This window comes from Triticum aestivum, chromosome 3D (genome assembly GCF_018294505.1).
Source record: "Triticum aestivum cultivar Chinese Spring chromosome 3D, IWGSC CS RefSeq v2.1, whole genome shotgun sequence".
NCBI classification, from domain to species: domain Eukaryota; kingdom Viridiplantae; phylum Streptophyta; class Magnoliopsida; order Poales; family Poaceae; genus Triticum; species Triticum aestivum.
In genome coordinates, this window is record NC_057802.1 from 563,674,141 (window position 1) to 563,699,311 (window position 25,171).

General features: G+C 42.7%; 1 protein-coding gene across 1 annotated transcript; it reads right to left on the bottom strand.

Annotated features, from left to right (window-relative positions):
* Positions 1-7,862: 7,862 nt before the first annotated feature.
* Positions 7,863-10,794, bottom strand: LOC123080514 (uncharacterized). The gene is made up of 6 exons (XM_044503446.1): positions 10,486-10,794; positions 9,603-9,684; positions 9,206-9,275; positions 8,903-9,034; positions 8,590-8,718; positions 7,863-8,430 (listed from the first exon to the last, which is right to left on the bottom strand). Exons 1-6 carry the CDS (start codon positions 10,787-10,789, stop codon positions 8,263-8,265), a joined length of 885 nt encoding a protein of 294 aa, XP_044359381.1. The 5' UTR covers positions 10,790-10,794; the 3' UTR covers positions 7,863-8,262.
* Positions 10,795-25,171: the final 14,377 nt, after the last annotated feature.

Below are 25,171 nucleotides of genomic sequence, written 5' to 3' on the forward strand. Positions count from 1 at the left end.
CTACTTATGCTCTATAACATGGCAAATCTACCAATGCGCCCACGTTTTGCTATTTGACAAAAGTGTTAAGGTGGTGGCAATTCTTAGAATAATGTTTTTATACCCGAGCTCCAAACTCTATATCATTTATCGAGAGAAGTGTTCACTGGGGTAGCAATTCTTAGATTACATTTTTTTGTCAAAGTTTTGCCATGTATGTCATCAGTTTCAAGGAATTGCAGTCTATACATGACGACAATTTTTGTTAATGTTTTGCCATTTACACAAAAAACCGTTTTTTGTTAGAGTTTGCTCTGTGTACCCCCCATTTTGTTGGCACGCCATATTTCTTAAAATGACATGACAAATTTTGTGAATCTATTTCGTACTATTCCATGGCAATCTGAATCCACAATCCACATAGCCATGTTTGTTGCCATGATTCAAGGAGCTTTTTTACCAATGTGGGCATGGTTTGCATAGTTTTTCACACATTTTTCCATGGCAACTTAGCTCTCTTTTCCCCAATACCACGAGTTTTTACTCAATTTAGCCATGCAAAACAAAATTTGCCATCATAGTAGGAAGTCATCTTTTGGCGTCATACGTACACATTGCCATTATACAAATACTTTTCTTTACATATTTTCCGCATTACACACAGTTGCCATGCTAATACTATCGGAATGAGAGGTAGGATCATTTTGGCATGTTCTATATAGGGTTCAAATCTCATTTTTATGCACAATTCCAATTTGGGCATTTGCCATGGCAACTTTTGTTCCCTTTCCATGATTTTTACATACACAGCAAAACATCATGGCAAATTATAGCTAAAACACCATGGCAAATTTTAATATGCATATGCAATGGTTCTTATAAGCATGACAGTTATAGCTAAAAGACCATGGGGATTTTTAATTTGCATATACCATGGCAATTTTGATTCTTTTTTTGTGTTTATATACCCGGGAAATTTCTTACAGAAATCATGGGAATTTTTAATTAAATATCATGGCAAATTTTATTACGGACCTGCCATGGCAACTTTGTTTATAATTTGTGTTTGTATTGTTCATTCTATTTTCCATGGCAATTTTTAGTTGAACGCCATGGAAAATTTATACATCTGCCACAACATGGAAATCTCTCATACAACACATGGAAATTTATATTAAAATAGCATGGAAAAAAATTAATATCAATCTGCCATGGAATTTTTTTTCATTACTTTTGTTTACACTATTCATTCTTTTTTCCACAACAAATTTGGCAATTTTTCAAATTCATGACAATCTTTAATCTGAATTTGCCATGGCAACTTTTTTATTACTTGTGTTTGTACTGTTCATTCTATTTTTCCATGGCAATTGCCATACAAAGCATGGCATTTTTAATTAAAACACCAAGGGAATTTTCAATATACATCTGTCGTGTCATTTTTTTCATAATTTGTGTTATTCTACATATGTGGCAAATCTCTCATACAACACATGGTAATTTAAATTAAAACGGCATGGAAATTTGAATTTTGAATCTACCATGGCAAGTTTTTGGTCATAATTTTTTGTTCTACTCTTCATTCTACTTTTTTCCATGGTAATTTTTGCCATGGAAATTCTGCAAAATTGCCATGTGAGCATTATTATGGATGTTCCAAATTTTCACTTGCAATGTCAAAATACTTCGGTCAGATAAATCCTATAGTTTGTTGTCGGAGATAGTCTATACTTTGTCAATTCTTTCTTTGCACGAGCAAAGTTTCTCTTCAGAGTAACACATGCTTCCTGATCAATTTCACCTTGATTGGCTAATATTGTCGCTTCAATTTGTAAAATTCTATGACGATAGTTTCTTGATTCCTCACCAATATCACCAATAAAACTTTTAATTCTTGTATTAAACTGTTGCCGACCTTGCTTGTTTGGTGCATCGCTTCATTATATGGAATTTTGGTATCATCGGTACCCCTTTGTTTATGAAAACTTGCAAGTCTCATGATACAAGAATAATATTATAGAATATTGAGAACTTGTGATTTTTTTTAATTGTATCAAATATTAATAAGTATCATTTTTAGGGACATACCACTATGATGTGGCTACAAAAAACACCAAAATGTTGATAAAAACCACACTCACTGGTATAATAACCAACTGATTCATCCACTGTTACTCTGTATGTTACTTTGCACCAAGCATATATTAGTTTTGCCTGAACATGCTTCACCACAAATATATTTGTGTCACTCCTTGGGACAAGAACATAAGAAGCTAATTTCAGCAGTTCATTGCTGAATAATTTATACATCTTGCTTGTATATATGACTGAAGCATGTTTCTCAACCGGAAAACCCCATTGTAGTTTTAGACTTTTCTAAAAAAATAAATGAAAAATAGATTTAGTTTTTTATGTAATGAAAAGTTTGCTAAACCGCTAATGCAATAAGACAAAGTATGATTATGTAAGATATACCTGTTTGCTTTTCCGTTCATTATCTGCATTTGTCTTTGTCATCAGTAAGTTTAGTACATTGAGTTATAAAACTATTCAGTGAAGAATTACGTGATAATAAATTTTGCAGAACCATGTTTGCACTTTCACTACGTTGTGTGCTACACATATTTGCACAAAATACTCCATAAAAATATGGCTTTGCCCACATTTTCCTACATTCATAAGCTCTTATCATGAAAGGTGCATTTTCAATTCTTATTTCTCAGTGATCAGTCTCCATCCAGTATCAAACTCTTCAATTGTTAGCATATGGTTCACCACTTTATGAAAATCATCAGCAAACGATAGATATTTTTTGTAAACATGTGCCATAAGTTCTTGAGCCGAGTGACGAACGTGCCATTTGCACTAACGATATTTTGTTACCATTTACACTTAAGTTATTGCATTAGCCATTGCTCTTGCTTGAGCAGCTAATAATTTTCTATATCATTAGAATGATTATATTATTGCATACCAATAGAAATAAATTAACATTGTTTTTCTTACCAGTTAGAATTATAACAGGTGGCTTTCCTCCCATCATTGCTACAAACTTTGAGAATGCCTATTGAAAATTCTCCTCTTTTTCACTCAACGGAACACTAGCAAATATAACACTATCAAAGTGGTTGTTGACACTGATAAACATTCCAAAAGGCATCATGTATACATTTGTGTCATACGTCGTGTCAAATGTAGTTGCATCACCAAAATATTGATATAAATCCTTGTTTCTACAACAAGTCCACATCAGGGACTTCAGTGTATTACCATCATCAACCTAGTCAGTGAACGCAAATCTATCATCCTTTGCTAGCATACCTCTGAATTTCTCCATAAGTTTGGCAGATTTTCAGTTGCAATATTTGAATATACTGTTGCAACAGATAAAGATTCTCCTCTTTTTCACTCAACATATTTTCAGTTGCAATATTTGAAGATACTGTTCGAAGCTTCCGTTTACTAAAAGGAACACTGTCCGTTGATCCATACAACCCACTAATTATTGAATTAACACGGGCAACTGGAACATTATTATCTATCAAGTGTCTTATTAGCTCGTTAGTTGGCTTGTCAATATGCTGATGTGAATGCAAATGCTTCTTCTTAGCACAACTTTCCACCAATGGATGATTGTGTTCTTTCGTCAGTGCAGTGATGTACCATTCTGCTTTGTCATTTATGTGTATTCTCAATCTAGCTTGGCACCCACATCTTGTTGTAGAAAACTTTGTATTCTTTTTTTCTCTAAAATCATATAAAACGTCATTTTAAAAATAATAAACTACCCAAGATTAAGAAGATTATTATGTATTAAAATATTACTACTACTTACTGCTAGTTGACAATTAAATTCTTGCATCATGCGTACACCTTTGACAATGTCATATACGTCTCCAAATCTTATGCTAAATCCAAGCACCCAAGAGTAAGAATTTTAGAAGTCGGATGATTCAGCAACTGATCCAAATTATGCCAAATTGATGTTTAAATATTGGTACTGACTTGTCAGCGCAATAATCCCCCATTCCAATTTTTAGAGCATCAAGTTTGGTTTCCCTAAGACAAAATATGCAATATGATTATAATATAATTGATAAAAATTAATTAAACCATGTTTCATAATACTTTTCTAACAGATACTACAAACATTTGTTGCACAATTTTCTTCCTTTTCATCTAGCTTTGCTTGGTCGGGTTTATTGATTTCACCCCAGGAATGTTCTTCTATTACAGTTGAATGCACCTTTGTTGACCGTCACAATATTGCCTAGAATGAACTCTGTCAACCATATAGTTAACTTATAAGACAAAACATTTTTTTGATAAAGATTCAGAGTTAAAACTTCTAATATTAGAATACGAACCTGAAGTTTGGTAGAGATAGAGCATCATCATCATCTGATAAATTGCATCCTTGTTGAAGGCTTGTAGTATCATTGATAGACGATTTCATATTTACATGACAAGAAAATTATAATGATCATATACATGTCAATTACACAAATAGTAATTGATAGAACACACACAAAATATTTCTACTTTTCCTTGTTTCAATGTATATTTGAGGCCTTTCAAGAAAGTTCAGTAGATCCATAAAGGTTCCCCTCTTAATATTAGATTCATCAATTAACAAAATGTATTGTAATTTCATAAAAATGTACTGGCAACCAGACTACACTTAAAGCCATAATCAAAGATTCCTTTTTTTGCGGGGATAATCAAAGATTCCAATACAGTTCACATAAGAAGATTCCGTATGGTAATACAATATTATAACACTTGTGACTTTTTTCCAATTAAAATGAAACTGAATATGAATATATGTAATTTTTATGAACCATAAAAGCAAATTTATTCAACTAATTATCTCCTAAATTTCATCATATGCAATTTTCGTTAAAATTAACTATTCAAAAAGATAAAAGTTAATTTGTTAAATCACACATAGATCCATTAAACAAGTTTTAAGGTAGATTCTTCTTAAGGAGTCTAGAAATTAGATACTTTAGATGGAAGAATATAGATCGATTAAAAAAAAGAAGCGCCAATACTTTCTGTTCATCTGCACTTGGTTCAACCTAAACATCCCAAAAAACAACCGCCAACAAACTAATAATATACAAAAACAACTGAACCCTAGAATAACGAAACAATGGCCAGCAAGAAAGTGATAAAAAAATCGAAAAGATCTTGCAACTATCCAAACATATATTTGAGCTGCCAATGTGAAAAAATCAGAAGATAAAGCAGAGATCTAACCTGAAGAGGCGCTCCAATGGGGGAGGGACTACAATAGAATCTGAGCTTGCTGTGCAAAAATAGAAAAACACATCCTGGACCAATGGATTGAAGATGAATGGTACAGATTTAGGTGGAGGGATCTCAGCCCACTTAATGTATATTTTGCAGAACACCCCCTACTGATACTGAGGATATAAAATAGGACATATGCATTATACACCTCAAGAGTTCGTGAAATACAACCATTTTCAGATATACAGTGCTAATGCTCATCTCCTCTTAGTCTGAAACAACTGATCTGATATAAAATCTTTGAAAATATTTATTGCATGACATCCATACACCTTAAAGTGACACCACTATTTTTTCAAGAGAGTTGAACATCTTGGTCACTAAAAGACATCAATATATATCACAAATATTTCAGCACATAGATAATAAGCCACCCCAGATCTAGTAGAACCACACGTACATGTCAAACTGGAAGTATAACAAATTAAGGACTGAAATTATCGCTGCTCAGCAAGCATTTCAGTATTTGAGTACATGAGAACACAGCACAAGAGGCATGTAGAACCACACGTACATGTCAAACTGGAAGGAGAGCGAATTATGGACTGGAATTATCATTGCTCAGCAAGCATTTGAGTATTTGAGTACATGTGAACACAGCACAAGAGGCATACAAATCATTTTTAGTACATGGCCGGCAAGACCGAGTGGTAAGGACTGAAAGTATCACCGCCCAACAAACATGATGATACAAGACCAAAAAGATCTATCATTTTGCCTCGTGTTACTGCTTCCTGGTAATTGAGCTTCCTGATGGGAGAGATGACAACCTGAGTGGACTCTTATACACTTGGTCAGTTCAATCTACCTAGCTAAGCACACCAAGTAAACAGGTGTCAGTTAGAAACATATACCAAATAGCATAAGTGTGTCACCAAATCAATCAAAGACGTGCACTGTCTCTACAGTATCCAGGCTTTTAATTCAAGAGAATATATGGTTCAATACATTAAACGTAAGTGTGTAATGGAGTGATTGTACTAAACTACTCGTGGAGTCAAATGGCTACATGCAACATAGACCATGTGATAAACCGGTGGCTCCGTTGGCTGGGCATGTGCCCGGATTGGAACACAAGCTAGACTTTTCCATAAGATTGAAATTTATGGAAGAGATGGGGGAAGAGGAGTGGGAGCAACGAACCATACCTTGACACTGAGCGTGCGAGGGGATAGGAGGTGTGTGGACGTCGGGCTGCTTATTCTGCAACAACTCTGTGCCGCGGGTCTTCAGATCTGATGCAAACCCGTCGGAATCTGATGCGGAGGACTTGCGACGGCGTACGAGTCGCCGTCGATGATGTGCCGCGCAACAGCGGGGCTGCGGGGGAGGCGGACCCAGGGGACCTAGAAGCCGGAGGGGGGAGGCGGTGGCAGGGCGAATCTGCGGTGGGATGCTGGCGGTGCATCGGATCTGGACTGGACCGCCGCCAGCATCGCTCGTCGATTGGAGATGGCCGATAGAGGATTGAGGATCGGAGGAGCAGGATCCGAAGCAAAAACATGAGGAGCATAGGGATGTTTTTGCACAGGATTTTGTAACTGTGAGTACATATTCCTCCACCTAGATCCGTGCCATTCATCCCAAATCCAATGGTAGAGGATCATGTTTCTATTTTTGCACCTTATGGCCAGATTCTATACTAGTCGTTCCCCTCCAATGGCGACGAACAGAACAGCGGGGGGAAGAAGAACGAGAGAGTGGCTACAAACAGAGCAGCTGCCAAGGAGATATATTTGTTTTTATCAGACCGGACGTTTCGGAAATGACATATGTGTGTCAGGTATTTGTATTCCGCTCAAAACTTTGCCCGGTATATCTAATGTATGCAATAACTCTCTTTACTTTCACTTATACGCACAGAAGCAGCACGCATCTTGGGCCAGTTGCGAACGGTGGATCCTTCACCGGTACATACAACGCTCCACTAGAAAATGTGATTCGCTTGATCTTGTAGGGGAAGATATTGGTGGAGGTCCTGCCGAGCAGCGCCTTGTTGCTGCGCTCGGTGTCATGGTCGGGGGCGGCACGACAAAGTCCAGGAAGGTGAGGTCGACGGAGCCATAGGGGACGCCCAGGTAGAGGTCCTCCAGCTCCTGCTGCGCCATGCTTGTTTGTCACCGTGTCGCCCATCCTTGCTTGTTTAGCTCGGTCTGATAGTTGGGTGGTGCAGAGGTAATATATATATTGATCGTCCATGGCTGGCTGATCGCTCCATGACATACTAGAGCACGTACCCGTAGGTAGCAATACGTATTACCAAATTAATTAAATTAAATTAAATGCATCTTTGATTCACAAGAAAAAAATTAATGCATTTTCAACCAAACAACAGCCAAAACATATATAGTCACACCAATCATTTTCTCCTCTTGTACATTCAGTTTATACATCTAGTATATGCCATCATAATTGGCACTGCTTGTCTACCAATGCCAGTGCCCCACCAAAAGAAGAATATGAGTGCCCTTGTATTTGACTACCAGCAGCACAATTCATCTAATGATCATACTATGTGAAATTTTAATACTACGCATTAGTAATTTACTTCCAAACCAACCAACAGCTACCACAGCAATCATACACTTTCCATCATTTTCTTCTGCAGGTTCTGTATGGATATATGCCATCACAATACCCAACTGCTGACAAGACGATACCTAGTACGCATTACACTAGCTGAGTACATACATACCACCACCTTATATTTTCTACAGTACTTACCATCATGTCACCAGCTTAACGACTACCATCATGTCAGCAGAGGAATTGCGAGGCAGCAACCAATCTTGAGGACTCAACACTTTACTACTTCATGGACTCCGCGCTCTAGAATTAAGACTCAGCTAACCTCTCTCCACCCAGGCTGGCCGTGCAACACATATATCTTTTCTACTCTTGTGAATCATATGCCCGCCTAATCGACTTCCAGAGATGTATATAAAGCAACAAGAGCCAAATGAACGTCTACTCTGCGTCGCTTCCTGATGAAACAAACTCCTCTACCAGCTCAAATGCATCGATCTCCGCAAAGTAGGCCCTCCGCTCCTTGATGAAATCCTCGCTCAGTACCAGGGACTCATCACAACTCATCTCCTCCATCTGCATCTGCTCTTTCCTGCTGCTGCTTGTTACCTATAATTCATTCATTCATGCACACATAGCGGCGACAAAATAAGATAAGAGATTTCACCTTCTTTTCTTCTAGTAAAACCAAAGGCAGTTGCACAAATGGAGAAATAAACAGGGAGGGACCTCATAATTTCCACAACAAGGCCTGCTGGATATATTTACCTTCCTTGTCTTTTTTCTGGGAGGCAAAGATGCCCCAGGCAGCCCGTCTCCAGTCTTCAGCCCTGTTTTACTGGAGGCATACAAGGGGGAGATCAAAGGCTCTGTGCGCGGCTGCTCTTCCCTTGTTACCTAAAATTCATGCAAACACCACAGCGACGTAATAAGACAGGAGTTCACCTTCTTTTCAAAATAAACCAAAGGCAGTTTCATGAACGGGGAAAGGTCCACAGGGTAGTAAAACAGGGAGGGCTGCTAGATGCCAAATAAAAAGTTGACATAATAATACTTGAGCAGAAAGCTCATATATACATACCTTCATTATCTTTTTGGTGGGAGGTGTTGATGCCCCAGGCAGCACGTCTCCACTAGTCTTCGCCTTTGTTTTACTAGAGGCATACAAGGTGGAGATCAAAGACTCTGTGCGCGGCTGCTCTTTCCTTGTTATCTGAAATCCAGGCACAGCAGCGAGGCAATAAGAAAGAGTTCATGTTACCAGAGACTATCACGAATGGAGAAAGACCCGCTGGGTGGCAAACAGGGAGGGATATCATAATTTCCATATGTGAACAGTTAACATACTGATTGCTGAGCAGAAACCTGACATATGTGCATATACCTTCCTTGTGTTTTTGCTGGGAGGAGATGACGTCCCAGGTAGCACGCCTCCAGTCTTCACCTTAGGTTTACTGGAGGTACGCAAGGGAGAGATCAATCAATCAATCAATATGAAATAATCATTATAACTTGCTATTTGGAATTGTGGTCTGTGTTCAGAGTTACACATACAGAATTTGACAAGGAGGAGCAGCAGGAAAAAAAAGTGGAACAAATGAATGGATGTTTTAGTAAACATGAGGTGGAGCAGACTAAAGCTAGAATACTAGATGGTTTTAAGTGTAATAATGCCCACCCACAGTTCTAAAAATGATGTAATGCATTCCCAATATTTGTCGAGTAAGTGCAGGAACAGTCTATGGAAATCGTGGTGAGTGGAGTGCTGATGTACAACATACCTGATCTTTTGAATCTTGTTTAGATGAGTATTGGAACTTTGAAGCTCCCTTGTGGATTTATCCTTGCCCTTAGTCGTAGAAACTAGTGCCAGAAAAGAAAATCAAATCAAATAAAGGAACCAATCAGCGGTCTAACTCGCAGCAATTAATTACTGGCAGAAAAAAGGAAATCAAATGAAATAAAGGAACCAATCAAAGTTCTCTCGTTACTAGGAGCAAACTGGGAACAGACATAGTGAATTTGACTAGCAAGTGTGGAGTTCTTCTATTCTTTGACCAGATGACCGTTTTCTCAATTGCATCGCGGCGAACGTTCTCTCATAAAAATATCCATTCCCAATTTCTTTCGTCATGGAAACTAGTACATATGCCTTTTCTTCTTTCCAATATAAAGAAACAGAAGGCGCAATATTACTTACTGTCAGTGAAGCTAAGAAAGGGAGGAATAGTTTTCACATGACAACAGAGAAGAAAGACTAGTGGCTGGTATCCATTTTCTGCACAGCATTCCGGTAACATTGGGCAACAGAAGCGATTGCCTCAGGTGAGACCATCCACGTACAGCATGCCTAGTTGCTTCAGTTTAGCACAAATTAAACAAGGGCTGGGGTTACCAAATTAGTAGAGGAGCACAAATTAGAGTAGCCTGAATGGGCAGTGAATGGATAATTAAGCCCGCGAATATTGCTGCTAGGATGAAATTCAGGATCAGCGGCAGTTGTCCGCGGGGATGGGATGGGGGATCCATCAGCATTCAGCAATCAGCACCCCCTAGGCTAGGCTAGGAACAGGCAAGCCAGTGATTCCCGAATCCAGAGAAACCCTAGCTACTAAGCTGGCTCTTAATGAATAAGCAAGGGAAGGGAGAGGTTGCTCTGCTCACCGGAGAGGGCCGCGGGCGGAGGAGGCGTGGGGATGCGGGGAACGGTGGAGGAGCCAATGCTGCTGGTGCTGCTGGCGGGGCTCGTGCGGTGCTGGGGATTGCGCTTCAGGCGGGTGATGGCGGAGGTGGCGGAGGAGAGGTTCGTGAGGTCGGCGAGGGGCAGCCGCCGGCGCGAGCGCCGAAGCAGCATCTCGTCGCCTCCTCCGGCTCCGGCGACGGCGGCCATCACGCACCCACCTGCGCCTCCCCTCTCTCGCCTACGGGGTGGACTGGACTGGACTGGACTGGAGGAGGAAACCAACATCGATATGGGCTTGGGCTTCAGTCGGAAAAATGGCCCACAAATCAGAGGTGGAGGTGCAAGCCGATCTGGGCCAGAGTCCGTGCCAGATCCAGGTGGTTGCCGCCGTGTGGCTGTCCGTCGGAGTGGTGGGAACGGTGTGCGGCGGCCCATGTCTGGGCGGCTGGAGGTGGAAGCTGGCTCGGGGCTGCCAGTTCTTTTCTTTCTTTTTTTGAGTAGAAGTGCTGCCAGTTCTTGGTCGTGCTGGAGGTGTAAGAGTTTTTATTTTTTTTGCTGGATGTGTAAGATTGGTTGGGTTCTCTTGCTCCTGCGCGTCTCTAGGGTCGCGTTCTCTCTGTTGTGGGAGGTGTTGGCGGACCACGGCGGTGCAGCTTCGTCGGCAAGGGACTGCGGTGGCGGCGGTGCGAAGCTTCATGGACGGTGCTACTCTAACCTGGGAGGAGAGAAAAACGATCTATGTCGTGTGTAATTGAGGTGCTAGCTCATTGACTGGGTAACGCTTGTACGAGTGGAGCAGTAGTCTATACTCACCGGTAGGGGTGTAAGGATACATTCCCAAGAGCGTCCAATTATGATCCGTAGGCAGCAAGAGGGGAGCATACTGACGAGTTGTCGGATTGCAGATGAAGAAGTCAACATCGTCGTTGCAGAAGATGAGGAGGCCATCACAGGAGACAACCAGACGAGAGAAGGCGCAGCCGTCAGCCAAGTTCAATAAGGCAATGGACTGGAGCTGGCTGGGGGCAGCCAAACCTGCCCGATTGTTGAAGCAGCAGATGTCTATGGAGTCATTGATGCAGTCAATATAATCACCGTTATCAAGGAGGGGGAGGGCGGGCTGACAGGCATGGTGGGCGAGGAGGAAGTCGCGGTTGGGGATGACGCTACTCCAGGCACGACAGACGACGCAGCAGCAAAGAAGAGCTTTGGGAGGCAAGCGGACGGGAATCTCCAAGATGACAATCACCAAACCCCTATATCTGGGGACGTTTTTCCTCTAAGGTTAAACCACTTGACTGAAAATGACCCATGGGTAAATATGTATATGGCACATGTATTATTTTGGTACATGGCTGTGTAGAAATGAGTGGTGTGCTCAGGTTTTTGTTTCAAATTTTTTGAACTAGCGTACGATTTTGCTTGGTAAGTTTAGTGTTTTTTGCTGGCTGGGGAACAGTCCGTACGGCATGTTTCTTCTGTGTGCTTCCCTCTTGCTATTGGTCATTGGTTTGCGTTCTATGAACAGCGGCGCTGCGTCGATCGTTCTTCTTTTCGCTGTCGTTTTGACTATATTGTTTCCTTTAATCGGTGCCGCTTTTCGTGTGCTTTATCGAGTTTTCCACGTCCACGTGTTCTTCACGGTGCCGCTTTGGTCGTTGGTTCCAGAGTCTGCTGCTCTTTTTCGTCAGTGCCGACTTTCTTGTGTTTTCTGGAGTCGTCCTGCGTGCTACGGGCCTATAAATAGGCTGCTTCTCCTCCTGTGGTGCTGCGTGTGGTTTCATTGTTGTCTTGGTGACTAGCAGCGCCTCACGAAGCACTGGGAGGCTTTCCCGGCCGCATTGCTTGCCGGCGGCCCCGGCGCACCGCCAGCCTTGTGCCTCGCTGCACGCTGGACAACAGCTTCGTGAGGCCCCGTCGCCTTGCTAGGCTCGCCACTCGCGGCTGCATCGCTGGCCGGCGGTCCCGGCACGCCGCCCGCTTTGTGTACGGCCGGTTGCACGTTGGACGACAGCTTCGGCCTTCGGAATGCCTGCTCCCTGCCCCCACGGCGCCTGCAATCTTGGATTCTGCCTCCCCAGGGGACGACGGGAAGGCAGCCTGCGGCGACCCATGGACTGGATGGACGACAACTTGGAAGACGTGAACCCTATCCCGCGTGGCGCCTTGACGCTCTCCCAGTCTCCCTGCCGGATGAGGCGGCCTGTCGTCCGGCTCTCGCTCTTTCTGGCATCACATAGCGTATAGCAGAGCGGAGCGTGTGCGTGGCGAGCTCTCCGCTAGCACCACGAAGGTCCTGCCTGAACGACGCTCTTGGCTGTGTGCCTTGTGTGTGATGCTTCCTGAAGAAGCTATTGTGTGTGTGCTAGATCGTAGGCATGCACCAGCAGTACGTCGGCGCATGGGGCCGCTCTCCATCGACTCCTCGCTGCCGCATGAGTAAGGATGGCAATGTATAGGGTACGGGGCGGGTACAACCATACCATACCCGTGTAGTCAATGGATATAAAATTCTACCCATACTTATACCCACAGGTATGAAGCTTTACACATACCCATATCCATACCTACGGGTATGGAACTTTACACGTACCCATATCCGACGGGTACCCATACCCATTGGGTACCAAACGGGTAGATCAAATAGTACGCAAGTTATTCACAATTTCACACTCATTGGTAGCACATTTGACAAAAAACATTTGATGGAGACCGCAGGATTTCGTGTGATGGTGTGAGGCTTAATTACGGGAGTAGTTGGGTCAACGAGCTCCTTTGCTGATACCGACCCTTGCGCATATGTTGGAGCTCCATGGGTAGGTCCACATGTTAGTATAAACGGGTAGGGTATGGGCATATCCATGGATACAAGGCTATACTCGTGTCCTACCCATGACTTAACAGGTAGAATATGGGTACTACCCATGGGTATAAAATTGTGCGCATACCTTGCCCATGCGGGTACGGTATCCGCGGGTACCCGTACTCATGGGTAAATTGCCATCCTTACTGTTACAGTTAATTAACCATGTGTTAATTATGGGATTAATCCCTGCTTGTACTAACCATAGGCCGTTGTAAAACTGCCGCGTCGGTTCTCGCCGAACAGGCACCTCCTCTGAACAGACACCTTTTCCATGGTGTCCTTTCCCTTGTATAAATAGCAGATGGCATCTAATAAAGATGAGACTTGATTCATTCAAAACACGTTATCAGCACGCTCTGGCGAGAGCAGAAGGCCACGAGAGATTAGGCCATCCCGGCGGTTACGGATGTTACTTTCGTCGCCGATGGCTTACAGGCGATGCAACCGGAAGCGGAAGTAGGAACCGGAATCGTTCCATTGAGCGCTCGCGGCGAGACATCTTCCGGTGACGAGGCGATGGAGCCCAGGTGCCGGCGCTCGACCGCAGCGTCTTCCAGCGCATGGTTTGGTCTCACCCTCTCCTTCCCCTTCTCCCAGACGCCGTCCACAGTGGCCGCATAAGCGGCCCTCTCCGGCACGGCCGACCGCGGCGCATCTGCGACCCCGACCTGCTACGAAAGGCACGGCGGCGTGGCAAGCGCCTCCCGACTGGAGACTCGGCGCCTATAGCGGGGAACAACCCGGCCTCGACCTCCCGGCGCGCGGAGCCCACAGCGGATCTTCGACAGCGGCGCACCCGCATCTTCTACGTCCTGGCGACGACGAAGACGGGCGATGGAGGCGAGGCAGCCAGCGCCCGACGCGGCTCCCGGCATCCGCGTGGAGTTCCTGCAGCCATGGTCCTGCTCGTGGCGAAGATGGAGCGGGCTCTCCCTTCAGCTGACTGTGTGCAGCCCGCCCCCGACGGTCGGCTAGGCCCGAACCTGGCACAGGCCTCCTCCGGCGCGGCAAGGCCCAGCGCGCGAACGGTTTCGTTTCCGCCGCCAGACTACGGCGGTGACGACCCTCGACCTGCGCTCCTTCCTCCGGCCGGCTGGTGCGCGACTACGCGGAGCGGGACGTCGAGTACGGCCTCGGCCCGGTCCTCCTCGCGTAGCCATGGCCCTCGGCCTAGGTTGACGCGGACCTCCACGGCACGCGGCGCGGTGCCCGTGGCGTCGTTCAGCATACGCCGACGAACTCCGGCGCGAGGCAACTCAGCACCGCGCGCGAGGCGAAGGCATCCATGGCTGGATCTCCCGGAAGCGGCGGCGATGGCTCCTGTGTAAAGCTAACCGAATCGATTGATTCGTGTACTAATTACAGGCCACACAGGACAACGATGGGAACCTTATCTCTTTGAAGGTTTTTTCATTGTAGCCCTCTGGTTATGCACTAACCCCGCACAAGTGGCTATGTATTTGCATTGACCATCAAATCAGGCCACAGGCTGTGCATTGGAGACCATCAGATATCTCCATCACATTTACAATATATGTAAATGATGATTTCAGATATACTCTGCGAAAATGGGACATGTTCATCGTATTTGCTCCCTAGCAATTCCTAGAACATGTTCTGCATTGCGATTGAGATTAAGTTTTCTCGCACAACAATATTGATTTGCGATTGAGAATTTTTTTCTCGCAAAATAATTGCGGTTGAGATCAATTTTCTCTCGCAAAATATTAATTCACTTCGCTGAATTATCTTGCAATTTGATACAAGATCTCATTTAATTTGAGATCTATACAATTCAAGTTTTTCACTTGAGGATCGAGTTTGCAACACCATTATTATTCATTACATTAGTAATGTACATCTGTAGAGTACCTTGTATTCCAGAATAAACTATGATGTTATATATCTCCATGTTATTCTACATGTTGAGATTAATTACATCTACTATTTGCAATTGAGATTTTCAATTTCTTGTAAATAAAAAATCAATTCATCTTTATTGAATCTTTCAACTTAATACGAGGAAGAATTGATATGCAAAACTCAAAGTGATTTTCGTCAAATTGATGTATTGAGATCACAAGGTAGTGTGTAGATCTACTGCTTTGCAGATTATCACCACTATTGTTAAAGCTTACATTATGATTGCTTTACAAAATGCTCTCCCACACATTTTACTGAGTCATGACATAAGGCATTAGGAATGAGTATCTACTGATTTCATCAGATTATACTCCCTAGTGCTGCGAGATCTACTCCCTTTCAGAGATTATCTTCAAGATGTCATACTTAGCAATTTGAAGTTCGCACTGATGGTTTCAAGATAACTTCTTGAAATACCCATCAATTTTGCAAAATTCATTACAACACTAACCATGATGGTCTTTAATTTACTACTCGTAAATTAATTATCTCTGGTTTGCCCCTTTAAATAATCGATGGCTAAGTAATTTGAGGCTCTTGCCCTCAATGGCCAGAACTTGCTTAAGCGGGTCATGGACATCAAGATCAGTCTTGCCTCTCATGGGATAGCGCGTGTAATCCAAGCCACGCCACCGGGACACAAATTACCTCAAGGGTAAAGGTTTGAAGCTCACTTCAAACCTTCAACCTGACACCATCATGAAAGTCAGTTGTTTGCATGATGTTCTTCTAGAACCGAGCAATAAAATGACTATCCAGCTGTCACGGGACCCTATGAGCACGGAGAACATGAAGGTTGGATATGCATCAACTGACATGTTTGGAGACTACATTTAGTCCCTCAATCTCCTTAGTGATCTATTAATTTATGTCCATTTCTGATGTTCTAATACGAACATGATTATTGTTGTCATCATATATTGTGTATCACAATATATTGTATCAGCACTTTAGTACAACACATTTGTATGTATTCTATATATCTGAGTGATTTTCATATTGAGAATCTTCAAATCTATATATAGATTTCTACAGGGGTCAATCTGATGAAAGATCATATGTGCCTTGTGGACATATGCACCACAAACTCCATACTCAGGGAAGTGAAATATTTCCACTCTCGCCGAGAGAAAGGGGATATTTTAAAATCGCTAGACGTGATGAAGTATTTGTTGGCTCAACCCGAGTCATATTTACTATCCCCGTGGGTACTCGAGTAACGTCGGGATGCTTTATTGCTTCTCAGGTTCAATTCGTACCCTACTAAACTATGGAGGTATCCGTCAAAATAGTTTCCGTAGCGAAACTTATGATGACAACAAAGGGAAATAACTTCTCTTTACTATATGCAACGGATATGGCAAGCACATTCCCTGTGTATCATCTGGATTGTACTACACATACGACACAACCCGTAGCACATGTTGCGTACGAGATAGTTTTTCAGAGTGTCTTGTACATGACAAACTTGGCATACTCGTCTTGGTCATCGAGACATTGGGTTGAAACCGAAACTATCAGCAATTCCATCGGTTTATGATTATTATGATGCTAAATTCTAACAATATTTGGATTTTGTGTGCACTACATATGACACAGGGAAGCTAATTTTAAGGATTGCGCACCTTAAAGTTTACGCTGAACCACTCAGACTCCTTGAATGCATCAAGTCGAGGTAAGTGGTTTTTCCCAACCATTGACTAGACTATTCAGGTATCCATGGTTTTCCAAAGACACATCTACATGATGGTCTCAAGTGTGCTTTATTCACACGAAACCATTGACTCATTATCCTGACATCGATTTCAAGCAAATCGAATGGATAGCATTGCAGAATTCTCCTTGAGTGCCTTTTTCTATGGCCCTCAGATTGAAGTTTAGCAATTTATCCTAATGTCTAGACTCAAAATGGTCTGGTAGAATCCCATCCAAAGAATTGAGCTCATTTCATGATCTTTACTTTGAAATTGCAACTTACCAACTTTACGTTGGAGTCATGGAGTTTTACACGCTCATGACCAAACTGCATAATTTTATTCCCCTCTATCTTTGATACGTGGAATTCTACCAAGTATTTCCTTTCTGCGGTAATTCGGTTACACACCGATATCATCACCCCGACATACATCATTGGCCCCTCAACATATAGTTGGGATCTATATGAGGAATAATTGTATTACCGTCAATACTTCAAGCCCCTCACATGGGGAGTTATTCAAGGCCAGTATGTTGATTCAGTGAGGAATATTTCCAGACATTAGGGGGAGAATTCAAGTACCATAAAGAATGCCAGGAAATTAGTGGAATGTTCAGCACATTTCTGCCTCATATCCACGTAATCAAAGAGCTGAACCATGTGTTCAGAAGATTTGCAACATATTGCAAATAACCTGCCAGATTCATTTACTAATTATAAAGGTGTTACACAATCCTACAATCCTGCAAAAGTATGCCTGAAAGAGTGGAGGTACCAACAAAATCCACTCCACTCCCTGTTCAAAGCAACAGGGGGAGATGTATGGTAGAAGTACATCAGGATTCAGCTTCTCGCAAGTAAGGATATCTAGGCCTGTGAATCAGTAAATGCAAGTCAACTTCACGTTGGCAGACACCTAATGGGTAGTATACACCCAGTGGACGGGAAACCTCCACCAACCCAGGTCATAGTGCACACAATGACGGGGACATCGGAATACCCGACTCAATCGCATTGGGAAATCGCAAGCAGTCACCATGGGTAACGATATTTCCATCAACAATATATTGATATATAGATTCTGGAGAATCATATACCCGGAAGTCTACAATTGTCGACATACATTTCTCAACTAGATTGCAAAAACTTTTCAAATAATTCAGATCCAAGACCATGGCCATGGAAAAGTGTGAACAACACTCGGACTGAACTCAAGCTAAGGGTATAATCTAGGTAGAAATGATCTTGCTCAATAATGGGAAGGTATTCATAAGCAATACCTACAACATTTTTTTTTCTGGAAACAGAATTGAGAACAACGAGGTGGTGAAATAAAGAGCAAGTATTGTAGCACAAGGGTTTAGGCAGATACCTAACTATTCTCCAGAGGTGGAATCTCATTCTGATAACTTATATCATTGGCAGTACAAAATCATCTATCTCTGCAGTTGATAGATGTAGTGATCACATATCCATGTGGCTCACTAGATTCAGACATGTATGATTGATTTCCAATGGAATCTCAATTCTGAATCGAAATACAAAATGCAACATACATTGTGTAAAAATCAGTAAGTCACCATATGACTTATTGTTGTCGGTACATTTGGTACAACCGACTTAGTGAGTTCCTTTCCACAAGGATTACTCCTACAATGATGGTTATCCATGTTTGTCTGTCATACACAGTGATTACTCTTGCAATGGTGATACATGTAATCATCTAAACGACGGAGTTTAAATGAACGATTTGGGTAAAACCAAGATACCGCTCGTTACTACAACTTGAGCACCTTCACTCATACATTTTGGTACACTATGTTGTCTATATCCAAAATATATTGGAGAAATTCATTGTGGACAAGTCTTATACATCCATAACTCTCATGGTGGTTCATTCTCTAGACGTAGAGAAAGATCTATTTAGACCAAGAGATGATGGAAATAAAATATTGGGACTCAACGTTCCTTAATGCCATTGGATCCACCAAACACAATTGGTTGGTACTCAAGAATATCTTTCAATATCTCCAAGGCATCAAACATCTTGTCCTGATTTTTCAGTTTCACAGAAATGTGAACACCGATATCATTGGATACATCGATCAGATCCCACTATATCAGATCGTAGACAAGCTTAGTGTTCCTACTAGGTGTGGTAGCCCTCTCATGAAGAGTCTTCAAGACAGACCTCATGGCTACATCCACCAACCATTATCTCAAGGATAATGTTTCTTGTGTTGCCCGGATGCAAACATGTTACGTAATAAGCAATATCGCTATATTGCATATCTTGCAAGTCAAATCATGCGACTGATTTGTTCACCAGGTCTCTATCAACTTCTATGTTCTTGAAATGTGTTCATGGAATTCGTATATAACGACTTCGGAATATGCAAGAATCAGGGGGAGTATCTTCCTGAATTGTTCCTGTTGAAAGCATCATATTATACTCTTTTTCCCTTCATGAGTTTACTTTATAGGTTCTCATAAAGGTTTTTAATGAGGTAATATCAACACAAGACCATATGTCATATTTTCTGTTTTCCCCACCGGGGTTTTTAAGAAAGTATATTAGACATATTTATTGTCCTCTAAACTCTATGGGTTTTTCTCATATTGAGTTACACAGACAATAATCATTATATGTTGCGGCATTTTCTCCTTATTTTTCCTATTGGGTTTGAAGGAGTTTTGGCAACATATCAAACACCTCTATCCTCATTTTTTCCCACAGGATTTTTGGAGGAAACTTTATCAAGATGACGTCTGCTCACAAGATCAAGCATTGATTAGGTTGAGGGTTACAATTAATTAACCATGTGTTAATTATGGGATTAATCCCTGCTTGTACTAACCGCAAGCCGTTGTAAAACTGCCGCGTCGGTTCCCGCCGAACAGGCACCTCCTCTGAACAGACACCTTTTCCAGTGATGTCCTTTCCCTTGTATAAATAGCAGATGGCATCTAATAAAGATGAGACTTGATTCATTCAAAACACTTACGCATGAGGCGACGAGCATCCACTCCTCTTCTTCCAGGTACTGAGGGAGTAGCCGAGTAGTTCTCAACACCGCACCGTGCTTTTCTGTCTCCGCCGCAGAGCACGAAACGTGCCTCATACTCTTGTGTCCTTCATTTCAAACAAATATTAATCATTTCATACTCGTGTGTCCTGGCTGCCGGAGCATGCAGATGTACTGGACGGCGTGAAACTGCCAGCACCTCGCCAACGTCAGCTCGCCGTGGCGATGCCTCAGGGTAGTCCGCCTCGGTGGTGGGGACGGGAGCAGGCTGTGCTGCTGTCGCCAGTGCGTCTGATTGCGAGCCTTTGAGACGCGAACTTCGACAAAATCCCCCACCGGTATGCCTTCAGGCTATGCTGCAAATGCCATGCATGACATGAGTTTTGGAAATTAGCTTTTGCGAATCACAGTAGTAGGACCAAGTTCTCAGGTAGCAACCAGCTGGATCAGTTCTTCAGTCTGCTTTTGATTAGTACAGGGCGACGTTGTGGTTTTCGTTTTGTCAAGGTGAATACGTAGATGATACGCAAATGCAGTGTGCTCTTAACTGGGCCCTTTCTTCTTCCGTTGTCTTGCCAGGATTTTTTTTTTCTTACATAGAAGATTATACCATTAATGGTGACCGTATGAAGATTGCTACGTTGTATCATTAGCAATATGAAGGTTTTTGTTTGTTTGTTCGACAAGATGAGTAGATAATAAGCATAAGCACCGCGTCCTTAACTGGGGCCTTTCTCTCCCAGACTTACATATAAGATTCTCACTTCTAGCTGCTCATTCAAGTTACCTAATATACTTATGTTTTTCTATTGCCTTTGTTTTGTGTTCTGCAGCGTGCAAGTAAAAGCATCTGGAGTTGGTATGCCATGATATTACAGTGAGTTGTGTTATTTCGAAAGTAGTTCCCTATTGATCATGATTAACTTCAGAATTTTGATTTTCCTCAACAATTTTTTTTCAGAATTTTGAACTCGATTTAGCTGTCACACAGATAAATTTTCTTGCTTGGTGCTTAGATAATAGACAATCTTGGACACATATGGTCTTCCTTAAATAAATTGGTATAAAATGTAGTTTCTAGACATAATTTCCCCCCAAGTCTGAATCTGATCTGCAGATTGCTGTAAACATTCATGGATCTCTTCCACTAAGTATCAATTTCTCTCATAATAGGAGTATTACTTGATACAACTGATTGTTCAATGCCTATTTGCACTTCATTGATTATACAATTGCTTCATTTAGTTAGTGAAATAACTTCTACCAACATTTTTTTTACTGAAATCGTAACCAGTTTATTTGTTTTACTTGTGCTGCACAATTTTCCCATTTTGCTATTATTTTAGATTGGTATGTAATTATCTGTCAAAATTGTATTCTACCATTTGATGAATCTTCTATCACTCGATGAATCTGTCTATCTTTGACTCTCTATTTAGTTAGTTGATTATACAATTGCTTTATTTGGTTAGTGAAAACTTCTACATTTTTTTTACTGAAATCACATATTGTACCATTTTGTTTGTTTTATTTGTGCTGCCTGTTTTCTCCATTTGGTTATTATTTACAAAATGGTATTTGTTTGTCTAAAATTTATTTTACCATTCGATGAGTATGTCTATCTTTGATTCGCTTTTTCGAAGAGGTTTTTGTGTTTGAACTTCTGTTTGTGTTCATTGGACTAATCTATGTTGAATTATTCAAGGATTTTGTTGGGCACATTTTCTTGGGTGGATTGCCAATTGTTTGTTGATGTGTGATCCATGTTTTGCTGTTTAGGGTATCTACAATGCAGGTGCTAAGATAAGGCGCTAGGTTCCAATTGCTGGTCGTTTCGTAAAAATCCTGAACGTTCCCAGGATTCTAGCTGGCATGGATGCCAAGCCAGTCGTCGGGTGCCTGGCCTCCTTTTTTTTCACGTGATCCTTTCTAACGAGCGCATCAGATCCTCAACCGACTACGATAGTGCTCCAGTAGGCAGACTTCTCCATCGGCGCTTCTTCCTTGATTAATTTCTTTATAATGTTCTAAGCACCCAAAAAAGCGCCCCTCTCTCATTGTAAATGCCCTTAGTGGGTGTAGAGATCGGTCGGTTTGCTTGTTACGTTGCTATACCTTTTGCATGATAACTAACGTGATGCATGATATGACCACGTGTGCATGGATGCATGATATGACCACATGTTCCCATGCACGTAGTTGCGTCCCGTGCTAAAATCGTAAGGTGTGGTTGTGTTGAGACTCTCGACACCGCTTCTTCCGAAATTTCTGGAGTGTTTCTTTCTATATAAATATGGTGATGATAAATGTATATTTTTCAAATTACTTCAATGCATGACTTTCGTTTCCGTGACTACAAACATATGTGCATAAAAGTATTTTTTGGTCTAAATTCTCACACAAAATAAAAATACCACGACACACATAATGTATTGAGAGGCGCGGCGAGTCGCCGCGCGGGCATAGCTAGTATCATCTAGGAGGCTGCAGAGGGAAGGCGTCGCTCCTGTCCTTGAGGCCTTGGCCATGGTCGCCGGCTGAGAGCTCCCTTCGTCCTAGGAGCAAAGCAGGAGGAGTTGTGAAGGCGGCGGGGTATTTGTAGCCTGTAGGTCTTCTTCCTCTTTCACGCAATATGCATGCACTGTGGTTATGAGGTATGATCCGGCTAATCTCTGCGCTCGTTTTCCCCTCCGACGAAAAGTTGAATCAGGATAGTATCCGGTCCAAGGCCAACGCATCGCGTAATTCGTATGGAAAGACAACGAAATCACTAACTGAGGAGTACTCATTGCAAAGTTCACTCCCACCTTCCCGATTGCGACAAGTGGCGCGCTGCATTTGCGCCACTTGTCGCAACCTGGGAGTTGTCCTTTTTTCGTAGATTCGTTTATTCAAAACATTTTATCCCTTAAACCGTGTGTTCAAATCTTGAACTGTTTTTGTTGTTGGATTCCTCGCGTCGAGATCTTCAAAACTAGTCCGATAAGTTTTGACGAACTTCTTTTTCACAAAAAAAAACCCGGTCGAACAAACCGAACCAGGAGCACGGATTCTTTCCCTTTCCAAAAGAGGCATGCCCGTGCCTCTCGCGAAATCACAACCGTGCCTCTCACGAAAGCAAAACCATGCCTCTCGCGGAAGGAAAAAAAAGAAGAGAAAATGCGTCTTTTTCATTTCCGAGGAGGCACGGCCGTGCCTCTCGCGAAAGAATAACCATGCCTCTCGTGGAAGCAAAAACGTGACTCCCGTGAAAGAAAAAAACAACAGAAAACACGTTTATTTTTTTCCGTTTCCGAGAGGCACTGTCGTGCCTCTCGCGAAAGCACAACCGTGCCTCTCGCGGAAGCAAAACCGTGCCTCTCACGAAAGGAGAAAAAAAAACAGAAAATGCATTTTTTCCGTTTTCGGAGGCACGGCCGTGACTCTCGCAAAAGAAAAAAAAACGCATTTTTTCACGCTAAAAAGAAATTTGAAAAAAAATGGTCCAAAAGTTAACAAGACCGGTGAAAAACCGAAACAAATCCGTTTAAAAAGCCAAAAACGCGTGCGAAAAAAAATCCGGAGGGAGCGTCCAGAGCGCGACATATGACGGGTAGCTGAGAGCGCGCCAAGTGACGCTGATCGTTGTGAGGCTCCCGAAAAAATGCTCTTCAACTAGTTGCTCTCGGAAAGACAGAGCTCGTGTGCCTGTCCGGTCGCGTGTATGTGTTTCACGGAACGTGGTGTACGTACCTTTGCTTTCTTGAGTAAAACGTGGTGTACGTACCTGTGTCATCGCGGTCCAAGGGATCGATGAATTAGTACACACTTCCAGGAGCCCACTGGCTCATGTAGTCGCGGTGGCGCGCAGGACACGGCAACGTATGTCCAAGCGAGAATCATATAGCGCGCGGCGTCTGCTACAACTTTCGAGTAAACCGCATTGGAAACCAGAAATTGTGTTTGGCTCCCTAGCCCCATAGAGCCCGGTTTTTGAGAAAATCCATAAATAATAATATGATTTTTAGGTTTCAAAATAATACTAGTACATCTCTACAATACTCTACATAGTAGATCAGTTTTAAGTTGGACTAAGAGCATCAGTCATAACTGTTGGTCTTCTAAATCTAACTGCCATTATTATCAGCAGGATTCGTATGAACAGTAGAGTGTTTTTTTCTTCACTATGTTCTAGAATCATCATGTGGCTCTTCGAGAATAATCACGTGGCCCTTCCAAAAAAAGAAGCCCATAGCTGGTTTCTAATGGGCCGTGTTGCCACATGACGGGGCGATGGTTTGACTGAGCCCGGGCATGCTAAAAAAAGATTGAGCCCATACGAGAATGTTTTAGTAGGAGAATTTGGAGAAAGTGAAGTAACATGCAAGACAACTTGCTGCGGAGAAAGAAAACTTTCCCTCTCGCTAGTGTTCTAGTCCTCACAGGTGCTACGAGCGCAGCCGACGGTGCGTGGGCCGGGGGTGGGCGACGATGATGGTGTTGTAGAGGCGGACTGGTGGCTACGATTCCCTTTTGATGACGATGCAAACACGGCGGCCGGGGTTTGCAACGATGGGAACGACCTTCTACGCAATGGCGTCCTAGGGTCCTACTATGCAACGACGTCATGTGGTCATGATGCGAGCTGCGCGAGGGGCGTTGGTGCTTGCTCATGCTAGAGGTTGAGATGTCCGTGTGAGATGATGAAGAGAGGATGAGATGCAATGTGTGAGATGAAGATGACGTAAGTAATGACGCATTGGCACAATCCAATTATTATTAGTGTCCTAATCGAACGATGAAAACTGGACTGGCAAATTACTGAAGAATGAGAAGCACGTGTTAGACGAAGATGGTGTAAGGGATGACGTGGGGGCACAATCCAACCGTTATTAATGTTCTAATCCAACGGTGAAAAATGGACTGGCAGAATACTTGAGGATGAGATGCACGTGTGAGACGAAGATGACGTAAGGGATGACGTGGGGCCACAATCCAACCGTTATTAGTGTCCTAATCCAACGATGAAAAATGGACCGGCGAAATACTCAAGAATAAGATGCATATGTGAGGTGAAAATGACGTAAGGGATGACGCGAGGGCACAACCCAACCCCGTTATTAGTGTCCTATATAATCGCACGGTCGAAGAGGAAGGAAACGCATTTCCTGCTCCGC

What these genes read in the sequence shown, in the direction of transcription:
- LOC123080514 (XM_044503446.1), bottom strand. Translation starts at nt 10,789, where the DNA reads ATGTTGGTTTCCTCCTCCAGTCCAGTCCAGTCCAGTCCACCCCGTAGG. An exon ending in TCCGCCCGCGGCCCTCTCCG is followed by an intron (nt 9,685 to 10,485) that starts GTGAGCAGAGCA and finishes TTCTGGCACTAG; the next exon opens with TTTCTACGACTAAGGGCAAG. An exon ending in CCACCAAAAAGATAATGAAG is followed by an intron (nt 8,719 to 8,902) that starts GTATGTATATAT and finishes CATGAATTTTAG; the next exon opens with GTAACAAGGGAAGAGCAGCC.